This window comes from Punica granatum, chromosome 8 (assembly GCF_007655135.1).
Source record: "Punica granatum isolate Tunisia-2019 chromosome 8, ASM765513v2, whole genome shotgun sequence".
NCBI classification, from domain to species: Eukaryota; Viridiplantae; Streptophyta; class Magnoliopsida; order Myrtales; family Lythraceae; genus Punica; species Punica granatum.
In genome coordinates, this window is record NC_045134.1 from 12,170,557 (window position 1) to 12,187,197 (window position 16,641).

General features: G+C 33.8%; 1 protein-coding gene across 1 annotated transcript; it reads left to right on the top strand.

Moving 5' to 3' along the window:
* Positions 1-3,374: 3,374 nt before the first annotated feature.
* Positions 3,375-6,430, top strand: LOC116189183 (bidirectional sugar transporter SWEET1-like). Its single transcript, XM_031518734.1, has 6 exons — positions 3,375-3,483; positions 3,612-3,648; positions 3,840-3,935; positions 4,160-4,439; positions 5,480-5,599; positions 6,079-6,430. The coding sequence occupies exons 1-6, from the start codon at positions 3,450-3,452 to the stop codon at positions 6,241-6,243; spliced, it is 732 nt and encodes a 243-aa protein (XP_031374594.1). The 5' UTR covers positions 3,375-3,449; the 3' UTR covers positions 6,244-6,430.
* The last annotated feature ends 10,211 nt before the right edge of the window (positions 6,431-16,641 follow it).

The window sequence follows — 16,641 nt, forward strand, 5'->3', positions numbered from 1 at the left end:
ATATAAGTGACTGAGATTGCACTCATTCAAAATGCGTTGGTAGGATGGTAAATACAAGCATCTTATATATTCGGCAACTTTTTTTTTTTTTTGATGCGGGGCAACTCTTGACTCCACCTCCGTGGTTGGACTTATATTAAAGAGGTGGGCTTCCTCTTTCATATTCAGGCGACGGGATAATCAACTATGAGGCAGACTTATTCTTCGCTCTTGAAGCTGTAGACATGCGCACTTATTGGTTGCCCTAGACAAATAGAAACTAAAGCTTATGTGGTGAGTCCATATGAACGTATAGCTCCATCTATGATACCATGTTAAATATTCACTAGGCTATAGGTGAGTGGGCTTTCCAGCCAAAAAAAAAAGAAAAAGAGTAGGGTAGCTCATGTTCATACTAAATGCTTGAGCTGATAAGATGGTGAACCCAAACATATAATACATCTAGGATCTTTTGGGAACAATTTCTCAATAGCATTCATCTTATTGCATTTTAATACGAGAAGTGCTTGAATTACTTTGCCCTAATAATCTCCATGGCGTTCGTGAATATATATAAACATTATGATCAGTTCCAAGAGATTCTCGAATTCATTCCATTATTGCTTAACATAAGTTCAACGATTGTCTGGGATAGTAGATATGCATTTGGTGAGAAAAAAAGGTATAGGAAGAGAAAAAGAGTATAGGAAATCTAGTTGATGAATACCGAATGCAAAATCATTTGGAGTCTGGTTGAGGTCGAATCCAACGGACTGAACCTAAAAGATATTGATCGCTAGCTGTCCATTAAAAATTGGTACTTTATTTAGTCATTACTAACTAAGACAAGATAGAACATTCATACTGCCCTCTAACAAGAATATAACGTGAAAGGGAATCATTTGGATTCAAGCATCTAAAAAAATATATGCTTGAAAATATTAACCGTATAATGGTCTCCTACTAGTTCATATAGAGTAGAAAAGCACCCAAGATGGAAAGGGACTGCGGTACATACATATATAGGCTGGTGAATGCCGTGTCAAAGACTTAACTCACGAGGAAATTACCTACGTCTAGCTATAGATTTCTCAATTGACAAATTATTGCGTGACTTTAGTTAACGATATCATCTATGAACCAAGCCACTACACGACTAACACGCGTGAAAGTGGACCCACATAATATTTCAGAAGAACCCATAGTTTTCATCCCTTAGAAATTGATCCCAATCCACGCTTTCTCCTCTTTGCTGGTACATGGAATGAAAGGGAATGGATTTTATGTATGGAAATGTAATGATATTAAATAAAAATTTATGATTTTCTTTAATAACCATTATAAAATGAATGAATATAATTATAATATTAAACTTATTTATCAATATGTCATGTTATATATAATTTTTAGAGATATAAATTAAAAGAATGATACTTTAGAACAAATAGCATGAAGTAAGGGAATGACCATTCCCTTTCTTTTTAAGGGAATGTTCATTTCATCAAAATGAAGGAAAAATGCAATAATAAGAGAATGCCCTTTCCAACTAATATAAGTGAAGTGACGATATATATATAATGAAGTGCAATGGAGAAATGAGCATTTCATTCCATTTAATCCATTCTCGTCTACCAAACGGGACCTTTCACCCAACTTCCCTCATGCTCATCTCCACCTCCACATCTCTCCCTTCGCCGATGCTCCGGCTTATGACGTCTCTTCCATCATTGGCACTCAAGCTTCACTGGAGCTTCGAGCTTCAAGCTGCTCTTTGGATCTCTAAAATTTAAAGAGCTTTGAGCTCGTAGCAGAGTCTTAAAGAACTCATTGAGTCAGGCCGGAACCTTGATTGCCAAGTAGAGGCGATGGGAAAGAGGCAGGGACGGCCCAACAGAAAATATCTTTTTTTTTTTTTTTTTTGAGGTGTAAATAATCAATAATAAAGTTAATTCATTCAATCTATTTTGAGACACTACTGTAATGTTTAGTTTTAGAGTAAGTTGAGTTGAGTTTTGGTTTTAATTGGTTTGTAATGATTGTGTTTTTGAATTATGAGAAAAAGTATGAAAAAATAATGAATAGTTAAGAAAAAGTAATGATTGTATTGTTGAATTATGAAAAAAGTAATAAATATTTGAGAGAAAGTAATGATTATGTTGTTGAATTGTGAAAAAAGTAATGAATAGTTGAGATAATTTAGTATTAAAACTTGAATTAAATGGTTAAAAAAATTGAAAAAAAATGAAAAAAGTAATGAATAGTTGAGAGAATTTAGTATTAAAACTTGAATTAAATGGTTAAAAAAATTGAAAAAAATGAGAAAAAACAATAATTGTGTTGTTGAATTGAAGATAAGTGGAGTTAAGTAAAGTAGAGTTAAAAAAGAATTGTAAAATCAAACTGGCTATATAATCTTAGATTAGATTTTATTAGTTTTTTATTAACTAGCTTTACATGACTATTCAATTAACCAAAAGAATTATGATTTGTTGTCAGTTGATCGGGAGAGTATTGAAGTATTATATTCAAGCAAAAAAGAAAAAAGTATTGAAGTATTATGAGTGACTGAGAAACAAGTTGGGTTAATCGAGATGAAATAATGGAATTTAGGAAATTAACAAGGCAATAGTGGTGTAATCAATGAAGATGAGAGAAAGATATTTATTAAAGATTAATTGAGAGTATCAAAAGGGAGTGTAGTACAGCGACAAATGTTTTGACTAATAACCAAGAGGTTACGGGTTTAATATTTAGTGGGATTATCTCGTGCACTTTTATTAGTTATATCTCAATCAAGAGGTTTTAGGTTCTATTTTCATGTCAACCGACTAAGTTCATAGACCTCCTCTTGTATCCTAGAATGAATAGATATATTACTCATTAGCATTATGCCTGTGGATGCATAATTCACTTTCTCGAGTGATAGACCCGATAGCACATGAGAACTTTTAAATACTACCGCCTCCATCATTACATTTTTATTTTTCGTTCCAATATAAGGGAGGCCCATTAGTTTAGTAAGAAATAGAATAAGAGAAGTCAAGAGTATGAAAATCACAAGTAACACCAATCAAACACAAAATTTCTTCGTTTTAGGTCACGAACGAGTTACATAATTATCTTTGTCTTTCTCATATCACATCTAGTAGTAGCATAGACATATTTACTATAAAGGGTCTAATTTTTACCTACTTGGGATATAATTTATGCCATGATTGGCCGCCCTTGCTGATTCGAGAAACTTCCTCTGTGTAAGCAATAGTAATTAATTAAAATGGGAATCGTCTTTTGAAAGATCTGGGCACCGTATGTCTGCTCTTTCTCACTTTCAGCTATCCTATATAAGCTCGTTGCCCATAGCCTAGCTCTTCTCAGCTCTCTTATTGCTACCTATATATATATATATATAAAGCTCCGGCATTTCTTCTTCGAGTGATTAACTTGATCGAAGATTGATCCTCGTGGACAAAATGGTTACTCTGCGTCTCTTGATGGGCGTTTTTGGTGTGACCTCTATCCTTATAATGATCTTCCTTGGCCATATATATCTCCGTTCAACGTATGTCTTATGTTGTTCTGATTATATATCAGCTCTATAACGGTCTTAACATTTCCTTCGCATTTGATCTCAGGGAACCTTACGTCTATGTTCTTGTTCTTGGCTCCATCGTAAGTTTGATCTTCAGTGTTTTTAGTTACTTATGTGGTAAACTTATAAGTAAAAAAATCTTGTTTTCAGATACCTCCATTGATAAAATTCAAAGTCCTTAATGACTCTTTAACCGCATTTTCCTCTATATGACGATCTAATTATGGAGTACGTTCCATCGACATGCATGGATATTATAATATTTTTGTAGGTTCACAGTCAAGAGGATCATCAAGAGCAAGAGCGTGGAGCAGTTCTCATGTATGCCATACGCAATGACCGTGCTGAACTGCCTCCTCTACACTTGGTAATCGTCGACAATGACGATCTCCCTGGCATACCTTTACCAACTTACAGAAATTAATGTTGCCCTTTATAATACTACAACGTCTGATCAATGCTCGAAATTTTTTTGTGGTCGTCTAAAACTGCATTGATTAATAAACTCAAATGCACGAGCAAAAAGTCGGCCTTCTTAGTCACTTGTAATAAACTCAATCTCATTGGTGTATTATACTTTCCTGCATGCAGGTACGGGCTCCCATTTGTAACACAGAATAATCTTCTGATAAGCACCGTCAATGGGACGGGCGCGATGCTCGAGTTTATATATGTGTTGGTCTTCATCATATATGCACCCAAGAAGGAGAAGGCAAGGATTTTGGGCGTCCTCGTGTTCGTGCTATCTGTGATCACATCCGTTGCCCTGGTGTCCATGTTTGGCGTGCCTGTGAAATGCAGGAAGCTCCTATGCGGTCTTGTTGCTGCCATATTCTGCATTGTCATGTATGCTTCACCTTTATCTGTCATGGTAAGCCTCTCATATTGATACTCTCTTCTTTTTGCTACATACACACATAATTACATAAATACGTACGTATACATATTAATGCATATAACCGTATGAAGCCATAGCTAAAGAAAGGTGAGTCATGATGCATGCCAAGCATGGTTTGTCTTTGACTCCCTCATCGTACAAGGTGGACTGCATATGCCGAGGCCATAAGAACAACTAGCAGAATCAACAAAAGCACCGATGAACTTTTTTATGATCTTTGATGTCATTTAACTGACCAAAAGAGGGCTCACAAAGGAGGAAGCATGTCCACGTGGACCACTTACGACTTTGAGACATATGATCACAAAGAAAGTTTAAAAGAAAAAGTTCTGAAAATTGTAAGGAGAATATCTCTCAAATTTTCTTTTCTTTTTTATCAGAAAGAACTAAAAAATAAATTCAATTACACTGCTTTGTTATTATTATTATTTTATAATAAAAATGAGTTCAACAGGACTTGGCCTAGTCCAAGAGTGTTGTTTTTGATGTAAAATTTTTGAAAATATAATACCTGAAAAATAAGTTCTGAGTTTAAAAAATTAAAAATATTCGAGAGATAATGATTTGAAACTGATAAAATCAAGGTCAATGCTCTTAATATAAAGAATAAGGAGAAATAGTTTTCACAAATACATACTAACCTATTGGAGAAAATATTCAACCAATCAGATTAACCAAAACGTGATTTTGGAATGCGTAGTCTCTTGGATGGGCGAAGAGCTGTTGATGCCTCGGAGCCCCTAATCAAGATCTATCAGGGATTTGGTCCAGAAAAGTGAACCCGTACCTGAGCTAAGAGTGCATACGAAAGTCTAGTGCTAATTTATTGGAGATCAGAACTGAGTGGAAGAGTGCCGTGGCATCACCATTACTAATTAACAAACTGGTTCTTTCTATTAATTATATGCATACTCGTACTTTCTTTTCGTACAATTTATCAGAGTGGCATGCATGAAAATGATCAGTGGGGATGAAATGGGTTCCTTAATTAATTCGATGACAATGTTGTGCAGAGACTGGTCATAAAGACGAAGAGCGTGGAATACATGCCGTTTTGCCTATCGCTATTCGTATTCCTGTCCGGTACTTCGTGGTTCATCTATGGCTTGCTGGGAGCTGACCCTTTTGTTTTCGTAAGTCGAAACTCTCTTCCCAACATCGCCAAACTTCGAACGGGTGCAGATTATAATATAAGCGACGATGAATGTATGTAATGCAGTAGCATCATGAAATAGAGGCAGTGTACGAGATTCTTTATATCATGAAATATGATTTCGAAAAGTACGGCGAGAACTAAAACATGAGGTCATCTTGTGGCAAATTAAATTATAAAAATTCGAATAAGTTCAAGTAGTCAGATCACGGAAAGATATCTTAAACATTATCTTGTTAGTCTGGTGGCACATATAGATTGCTTTACGTGGATGATCCATTACAAATGTGGTGTATACATATAGGAAGCCTTGCTACCGAGGTTGTCAGTTGATGGATGGCAATAAATTATACAATGGTTAAGATTTAATTTTACATGAATAATGTTGATTTTAAGAAATCAACATATAATGCTGTTTTTCATCAGAAAGGATTGATGTATTCTATTTAAACGTTGCAGGTGCCTAATGGGCTAGGGAGCGTGCTGGGGATGATGCAACTGGTCTTGTACGCCATTTACCGCGAGAAAGATATGAAGTCCAAGAAGACCGTAGAAGATGCAGGTTCATCTATGGACATCGACCCTGAAAATCCCAACCAGAAGAAGCAACAGGACTCAACTTAATATTAGCTAGGAAAATGCAGTTGGGCTCTACCAAACTGGCTTTCGAATTAAGCTTTTCATAACTAATTTTCCATCATAGATGTTAGTTTTTCTAGAAGTATTTCAATATGCAGCATCATTTTTATTGTGCGAGTATAACAATTGCTGTTGTCTATTTTATATTTCCATGTGATTTATCATTTTGTATAGTTCTTAATTAATTAATGGGTAAACCCTAGAACTCTAAAATCCTGAAACCTTAAAAAAAAATCCTAAAACCCTAAAATCTTTTATTGTAATTTCAAATCTTTTTGCATGAATTACAAAATATGATGTCTACTTTGTTATACTAATTATATATGTATTTGTGTGCGTTAATTGAAGCAAATTTTGCATCATTTTATTACAATATATATATATATATATAAGGAGAACTAATTTTGATATGGGAGCATGTGGAGAACAGACCAAGAAAGAGATGTACAAAATTATGTAAGCAAGCTCGTCCGGATATTGATAGATAATTGTAATAAAATATTGAAATTTATTAAACTGAGGTGACCCTATCGTGTCACCTGCACGCTGATGACCGAATTAACTTGTCCTATGAGTTTGTAAGGTATTCACATGGACAGTGGAACTAGTCCCACAAAACTCGAACACCCTTATTATACAAAAAGAGAGAACGTCCAACCAAATCCCCTCAAATTGGGATAGTGAGAAAAAGAATGGAAGTGCCCTCTTATTGGGCCATGTTAGGCTATCGGGCTGGGCCCATTTTTCATCACTTGTCACTGTTATCCTGCGGAAGTTGAACTGGGCTCAGGGTGGTCAACTCGCCTCAAATTACCCCGCGGATAGAAATGTATCTCCAGGACTAAATCACGGGAGAGTTGCGGCCGCTAAGGTGCCACTCTCCATTACTGCAAAAAAATTGGTTTTACGTAATGTCACTAAAAAAGATCAATTAAAAAAATAATTGTAACATAAATTATTTGTACCTACACAGATATCTATCTGCGATTTTTTTGAGTAATATTTATTTACGATTTTATGCATGGTTTTTTGTATGTATATGTGAGGATGTGTATGTGAGAGAGAGAGGGAGACATGGGAGAGAGGAAAGGCACGGGTGGGAGAGAGAGAGAGAGTGGAAGAAGGGAGGGAGAGAGAAAAAGGTGAAGAGTAGTAGCTTTTTATGATGTGAATTTACTGTCACGAACCCAATCTAAGGGTCATTAATAAATAGAAATTATATATTAAGGGTAAAATGAGGAAGATAAAAGTGGGACGGAATGCCTCATCCCCAACTTTATATATTAGTATCTAATTAATGGGCTCTCTTACCTCAAACGCTGACAAATCAATCACGTTATAAATAACTTATACTTTAATTTTGCCTTTTCATGATGTGCACGGAGATGGGAGTTTACAATTTTCACATAGAAGTTTAAGAAAAATTTCATGGGTTTTATAAGAGGAATGTTTATCTAATAATTTTAAACTTATGATCAAACAACTCCTTAAATGGTCACCAAAAACTTAACATGATATTGGGGCCGGTTTACGAGGTGGTGTGGGTTCACACTTACTCCTTAAAAATCTCCATACCCATTGTTAATAATCCCATGGAAACTTGGACACGGAACATATGTACCGAACTGGTGATGATATTATTATTATAAATGACAAGATCTTTTTTTAAATATATTGGGCCCTAAAGTATGAATAGAAAAAAAGAGATAAAGAAGGCACAACTAAATTCATTAGTGATGATCAAATTCAATTATTATTGATTCGGATCAAGTCAGTGGCTTCACTAAGCTCCAAAGGGTCATTATATTTATATAGATCGACTTCCAATAACAACAAACGTGTTTCAATTAATGCAATTTAAAAATATATAATATTAAAGACTAATTTCAAGTTTACTAAGCTTCTAGATTCCAAAATGCACACCAAAAAATAAAAATACTTTCAATATCTCTAATATTATAAATGGAGAAGGAGGTAGTTTGTCTCATTTTTCATTTCCAATTTAATCCATATATAGCAATATATTTATTCTGTAATCACCATCGGGTAGAGGGAAAAATCCATCTTTTTCTCCCTTTCTCCCTCTTTTTCTCTTTCTTTCTCTCTCAAAAGAGCAATGGTGTAAAATGATCTTTTTTGTGGCTAAAAAAACATCAGCATTTTTGTTAATTTTATATTTTTTTAATTAACTTTTCCATTTGATAAATTCTTTTTTTTTATTCTTTTTTGAGGGAGAGTTATGGATCTTTAATTAAAGTTCAGAGAAATTTTTTTTTATGAGATTGTTTTTGCAAAATCTAATATGACGATGGTTTTTTATAAATTAATTTTGTATTATAAGCGCCAATATGCGCGGGTCATATCTAGTATATCCATCCATATACATAGTAAAATTGACTCCACTTTGCGTTAAATAGGGTCATAGTTAGTATGATGGAAATCGTCAATTCATAATTATATAACAATGAACTATATAATTTAATGATATTGAAAAGCAATTAATTGATCATACATAGGACTAAACCATAAACTATTTTCATGTGAAAAAAATTAAAATTTATGAAATTGAAAATGTAAATCAAATTCATAAGAGAACTTCAAAAAAAATGTTGAATAAGATAATTAGTCCAATTTCATCGAAAGTTATTATTTAGAGATTAATGTGTGGGATTTTAAAGTGTATTTTGATATTTTTATGATTCTTTAAAAGCGATATGAAAATTATTAGTTTATCATAGAAAAGTTTCCAAACAAATAATAAATCACTAATTTTACGAACTTATAATCATATAGCTCCTATATGAATAAATGATCTCTCATTAGTGAACACAATTTAAAAAATAGGGAGTTGATTTAGTCATGTGAATTTCATTTATTTAATTATAAAATAACGTCATCTATCCAAATCTTTACGTGTTATCTTAGTTTTATCATAACGTCGATTTTTTTATGAGGTATCCTAACATTAATGGTTTGGTGTCAAATCTATCCCGCCATAAACATTCCAACCATTTTTTTTTTACGAAAATATAGACATGACATGTTAATTGCTTAACGGCACTGACGTGGAGAGTGTGTGGGTCCCAATACAAGAAACAAAATAACACTATGTATCATAACCTTTTAATATTTTCTCAATTTTATCCCAACCTTTTTATTTTTTCTCAACTTTATCCCAATCTTTTCATAATTCCTCAAATTTATCCCAACCTGTTGGGATAATACTGAGAAAATAGTAAACGATTGGGATAAAACTGAGAAAGTATCAAAATGTTGGGATAAAATTGAGAAAGCATCAAAAGGTTAGGATAAAATTGAGAAACAACAAAAAGGTTGGGATGCATTCCCTTATATGGGGATCCACGCACTCTCCACGTCAGTTTCGTTAAGCAATTAACACGCCACATTGGCATTTTCATAAAAAATAAACGGAACTTTTATGGCTGGAAAAATTTGAAACCAAACCATTAACGTCAGGATACCTAAAAAAAATCAACGTTGGGATAAAACTAAGACAACATGTAAACATTAGAATATATGGTGCAATTTTTCCTTTATTTAATTGGATATTAATGTAATTATTATTAGAAGATTAAAATTATCATTATTATTTATAAACTTATGATAATATAACAAATTAAACATCAGAAAATTTACATATCTAAAAAAAGGGTAACGAAGTAAATATATATGTACTTATCATAAGGGTGTCAATAAATATATAATATGATACTTACTAGTTAGAACTGTTTATTGTAAAATATACATTGAATCATGCAAATTAATCTAATTTTATTATCCGTATGAAACTGTAAAATCAATTATTATTATTTTATTTTATTCAGTAACTAATATTTTTTTCTAAAATTCAAAATAATTGTTATAAAAAAGATATATAAATGTTTTAAACTCATGAATAAAAATATAATTTTCAAAAACAAGTTATGGAATATACTTGAAAATTAACTATAAAGAAAATCAGATCTATAATGGATTGCATGGGAATTGAAAATTCTAAAGTAAAATATGAACCACAAAAAACGAAATAGAGGTCCTTCAATTACTCAAGTTTTAGAAAAATTACTATATGTATTTTTTAATTTCAAAGAAAATAATGCTACTTATAAAGATATATGATTGTATAAACTATGAAAATTTGAGAATCTTATCACTATCCTTTAATTTGATAACATTTAATAATTGATTTTGATAATATCTCATTTTAACTATTATTTGAAACAACCCGTGCAGCACATGGGATAGAAAGTTGTATATAAGTAAAATTGGCTCCTATAGTAATAAATAATCTATTAAAATTATTTAAAAAAATTAAAAGATTTGATTTAATCATGTGAAACCCATTTATGAAAGTCCAATTACAAAAAATAGGTATACTAACTAATATATGTATTAATTGCGTTGAAGCACTTTCCATTGTAACATAAATTATTATTTTTATGAAAACCGATTATTTTCTTATTCAATTAAGAAAATTAACTATACTAACAAATATAAGAATTTAATTAGATGTTGACATAATTTATTATCTTAAGATTAATCATTATAATGCATGAATTTACGGTAATATGAAAAAAACTCAATATCATAAATAAGGATATCATATAACTTTATATTTGTAAAAAATTAATAAAGTTTGTGTGAATATCTAAAAATATGTCAAATGTATGAATGACCAAATAAATAAATAACAAGCACTTATTGAGACGTTAGTTGTAAAATATTTATTGAACTATTCAAAATTAGTCTAATTTTATTCATTGATATTATATGAAACTTGAAATTAATTATTGGAATTATTTTATTGTCGTTAGAAGAAAATATGTTGTTCGAAAATCATAATAATTATTATAAAAAAGATTAAAACGATCATATACAACATAAATGATAGAAAAACTGTAAAAAAAATTAATTGATCAGATATAGGGTTTTCACAAGAACTATGATACTATAAAAGGAAAAAAAAATTATGAAACGGTGCTATGAACTTAAGTTAATAATAAAATAAAAAATGAAATTTGAAAATATGTCATAAACACCATTTCAGGGAAAGGGCAAGATAAATTTTATAATGAAATGTATATTATTTATACATTTTAATATTATTTACAGTGAAATGTATGAATTATTGACCGGCAACCAACCACCGCCACCTCCTATTCCCTTGTGGTGGTTTTATTTTTAATTTTTTTTATATTCTTTCTTATTTATTTGAAATTAAATATGAATATATTCTAAAATTGCCTTTACGCAAAAACCTACATGTGTCACGAAATTATTTGACACTTCAGCAATGTTAACCAGTTTGATCAACAAAAGGACCAAATAAAATCACTTTTATTAGGTTCTGAGTTAGTGGGGTCATGTGATTGTGTTCTCTATAAATTCTTTACTAGAGATATGCCCGCACAGCCTGCGGAATAATAGACAAAATCAATATGTAACTTTCAATTCAATAATATAATATAAGGCTATGTGATCTTATCTAATAATAATAAATAATGTTAATTAGGGCATAATCAAAATAGTAAAATCATTATTAAATTAAAAAAAAGTAGATTTAGATTTTTTTTCTATGAAGAAAGTGACAACCAATTAAATTAGATAGGAGACTAGCGAGAGGAGAAAGTAGGTCAAAGTGGAAAGATTGGTTAGTGTTTTTTACGAATAGTTTTAGCATCCTAACTCCAAATTAATGGTCGTTAAGAATTGAGGCATATCTGCTATGGACAATATAAAAAGCAAAAAGTGAAACCAAATCCTTTTCTTCCTTTATAAGAATATATCGATAGATATTCAATTTATAGAGTACTGAATTAGATGCCCTTAAAATAGTTACATGATATGCTCAGCGAAAAAAAAGAGGCTATATACATGATATTAGTTGCTTTAAAGGGTCGCTTTTTTTTCTTTTTTCCTTTTAAAATCTTATAATAATAATAATAAGTATCATTTACTGATATAGTTATTTTAGTACATTGTGTCATGTAGTGTTGGTGTGCAATTGCAAACTTATGTAGACTCACTAAATAAAATGGCTAGTCGTGCCTTATCTGTGTTAATTTTACTATAACGAGCATGTGCACGTATCTGAAGAATCAAATGCAACTAATAATTATATATATTAGATTTTTCATTTGAATCCATTTAGACATGACTCGTTTAAACACGTCAATGAGATGCGAGGGGCAACACTGCAACCCTTACTAGTTTGGTGGTTGAAGCAGCCTTGGCGTGAACTGGCGGCTGAGGTATGGTGAGTAGGATTCCCACTTAGAGGCAACGCCCCAACGGCCATTGGATGGTTATTATCCCTCTTAATACAAGAAGGGCTATATATAAAGTACGAAAGATGGTGACCGTACGAAAGATCGACTAGAAAATAAGAAAAGTAATACGAGAATGAAAATCGAATATAGAATTTCATGACTGAGGAGAATGTAGAGTGCTACGACACAATCCTGAAACGATTTTTTACAAATGGTCGGTTCCTTATGATATGGGGAATAATACCTGGTATCTGCATGAAAAAGTGCTTGTGCTGACCCTACCAACCTGGGAAGTGGAGCATAAAGAACCTTATTAAATGGAACATCTTGTCTTGTACTTTCTTCTGAATTGTTTTTCCCTTAGGAAGAACATGCATTTTCTTATTTTTTTGGCAATTGAACCTCTTTTCTTTTTACCAATAAAGGAAAAAGTTATAGGGCCATATCACAACCTGAACTTGCTTTCACTGATTTTCTTTTGAGAAAAGAAAAGCAAAAAATAAAAATAAAATAACAAATATAATTGAGTGGTAAGTATGTTCAATTCCCGTTAGAAGAAAAATACACATTCGAGTATGAAAATACACTGTTAAAAAAGGAATAATTTCTAATGACTAATTTTTCAATATTGCGAGAGTAATATTTTTCAAAATATTTTTCAATCGAAAAAGAGAATAGACATATGAAAAGGTGCAGATACCCATCCCCATAATGTGGTCGGGCATCACCCATTGTACAATGAAGAACAAACAAATGAAGGGGATACATATATTTCTAAGCATGTATTCGATAACTCAAATTAAATGTTAAAATTAAGTTTTCAACACTTATTTGAACTTAACATATTTAATAATACGAAAGAAAAATTGACTTAACTTAATGATTTAATCAAAAAATGCTCAATGAGTAAATAAGTGGGGACCTACTTTTGCTTTTCACTGACTCCCTCAACTAGGGGCATACCATATTTGCAGCGAAGTCCCTCAACTTTTACATTATTTGCAGATCAATCCACTAAAGTATGAAGTAAAGAAGGTGAGGGGGGGTGGCGCAACGGCCAGATGGGTAAGGAGGGCAGTGGTGGTCCCCCGATCTTGGCCACTGGTACCCTAATCGGGGGCCACTACCGCGGGGATCAAGGTAGCTCTGTCTTCGATCGAAGAGAGAGAAAGCTTGATCCTAAGCGGTGGTGGCTCCAGATTTCGGTCACCACTGCCCAAACGAGATCGTTGGCGACCCTTTCTCTCCGATCGAAAACCCTAGATCCTTTCTTTTAGCAATTTTCAATTTTTTAAGTTTCTAAATTTTAAAAGTTAAAATAGAATGTTGGCAAAAGTGAAAAGAAATCAAAGTATTGAGCATTTATCTAAATATAATTTCAGCCATTATAACCTTTATCCAACCAAACACTTTTCACTTAATCAATTAAGCACTTATTCTATTTAAATCTTACACTTTTAACATTTAATTTTCAGCAATTAAAATTAAGTCCAAACAAACACAACCTAAATCTCGTCTTCTATGCTATCCTCCAATTAGTAGCTTCATGTTGGGTCATGCTTATGTTCATTGTTTCATGGCCTTCTTTGTTATTTTCCTGAAAAACCAAAGGGAGAAATACTAGTTGGTCCTTACGTTGATTCAATTTCATCCTATCAGCACCCCCTTTTAGTCCACGGCTCTAGGAGAGAATGTCAATAGCGCTTATAACTACAAATCCAGGGACTTTAACAAAAGCTGACCTAACAAACTGCCAGGTCATAATTCAGAGTTGAATTAACAGGGTCAGCCAGACAACCCCAAGGCATGACACCAAAGAAGACCTCAAGGTTCCTTACAGATCACAAGGAGCAACTAGAGAGTTCAAACAACGCCTGATCTCGGGTCGACAGAAACCGGCACCTATAGTACTATTCACAACCAGCTTACCAAGCCATCAAAAGGTATCCAATATTGAGTTCTAAATATCCCTCATGATGCCAAACTGATGAAAACCACCCCCGATCACATTTCGAAAATAATATGCTTAAGTTGGGGGCCTCTCGAGTAATCACAGACGGTTTCCTACGAGGCTCCCCAGTACACTGACTCGTTAGGCGAATTAGAGGTGCCCGAGGTCAAGTCCAGTCAGGCCAAGGGTTCTCAAGATCATGGGGCTCACTTCAGATTACATTTCGAAAGTCATTCAGGTCTCCCAAGTGACTCCCCAGTAGAAGAAAGGGCCCATTTCAATAGGAATCTCAAACCGGAGACCTTTTGGCAAAATGTTGACTTCCGAGATAAGGCCAGGCCAATTCCATGAACCCAAGGAGTAGGGTGGTCATGTCAGACTGAACTGCACAGGTCATTCAGGTCTACCGAGTCGGAAAAATAGGTCCCTGTCAACGAGAATCTCGAATCGGGAACTTCTTCGGCGAAATGTTAACATTGGAGGTTTGGCTCGACCAATCCCAAGGACCCCAAGGGCCAGGGAGGTCATTTCGGATCGGACTGTACAAACCACTTAGGCTTCCCGATTAGTTCCATAAGGGTCTCAAACGCTGCTCGGCAAACCCTCGGGATCCGTTTTCGATAAACGGAGAACACAATGGTTTCTGGCCAACTCAAGCCACTCAGGAAACAATTAGAAAAGTCCGACTACAGATTCTCGGAACGTCTCCGGTTCCCTGTTTGTGGCGAAGGCTGCAGAGTCAATTGTTCCGCCCTAACGATAGAGCATACCATAACTACTGGCACAGAATGCAGACACGCAGACAGTCGACAGAAACAATCAACTTTGCTCAGATCACCCATATCGCAAAATCGACTCCCGAGCCTCGCGTCACTCAGGTCATCGGCCTAAGCGGAACATGTCAATATTGGGCTCGTTGGAATCTTCTCCCCGCCATGATCGACAATATGTCATCCATTTGGGTCACGAATTCTGAACGTGTCCTCGATAGAGACCCGAACATCTCGACTCCCTTTCTTCCATTCAATGGGTCCTACACATATCTCCCATCCATCCATCACACCCTTTCTTCTCTTTTCTTCGATCCACTCTTATACACCTATATACTATTGGGAATTGGTGTATGCTCTTGAGGCAATCGGTCATCGATTATGTAATATGACATGTATTTTATTTTAATATGAGGCATTTTGTTATTGTTGGGTTGCGCTAAATATTAATTTTACACAATAACGTCCATGGATTGCTAGGTTCGATAGGCATCGAGTGTGACTTGATTATGAGATCTTATCAATGATGAACACTATTCCTAAATGTCCCTAGTCAAAGTATTATCGTTAATTAGGACAACGATAATGCAGTTAGACTAGTGCGGGTGTTGATTGATGACAAAGTCTCATAGGTCATGGATGTGGAGACATCGAGTCATACAGCAGGTATACATTAGGAGTAATGTGTACTGGACTGACCCGCCATGAAACTGTTACATGGGTCGTTACGTGACTGTTATTAGCAGGTCTCATAGTGACTATGGTGTAGTGGTCGTTTGACTTGTGCTCACCATGGATTCCGACATGTAATGTTATATATTTTGATACTGTCAAATGTCACTGTAACATGCTGGTTATAAAAGACATTTATTGGGTATGCCACAGAGCATGGAAAGGAATGTGAGTGACAAAGATATGATTTGTCTCTCCTACGTAACGGGAGCGATATCTCAAGGTCACTTGGTGGGTAGAGTCTAAAAGTGTTTGCATACCCAAATGAGTTGATATAGAGATATCGAGCTCATTTGTTCTGATAGACTTACTCGGTAAATCAAGAAAGAGAGATTGAACCATACAATGATGACAGTGACCATGTCTTGGGCTCAATAAAGATATAGAGAACAAATAGATTATACTACACGGTAAGATAGGTCACAAGGTTCACCGAGAAATTGACTTTCTGATTACTTGAGTAGTAGTGTTGCATTGTTAGATGCCGATTACTATTTGTAATATTGAAATAAAGATTTCGATATTACTGTCAACATAATAGAGAACCTACAAAGTCACACACTACGACCAAATCGATGAGATGATTTTAAAACACCGAAACTATCTAATGGAGATTATACGAGTTAAGGTGCAACCGATTAAT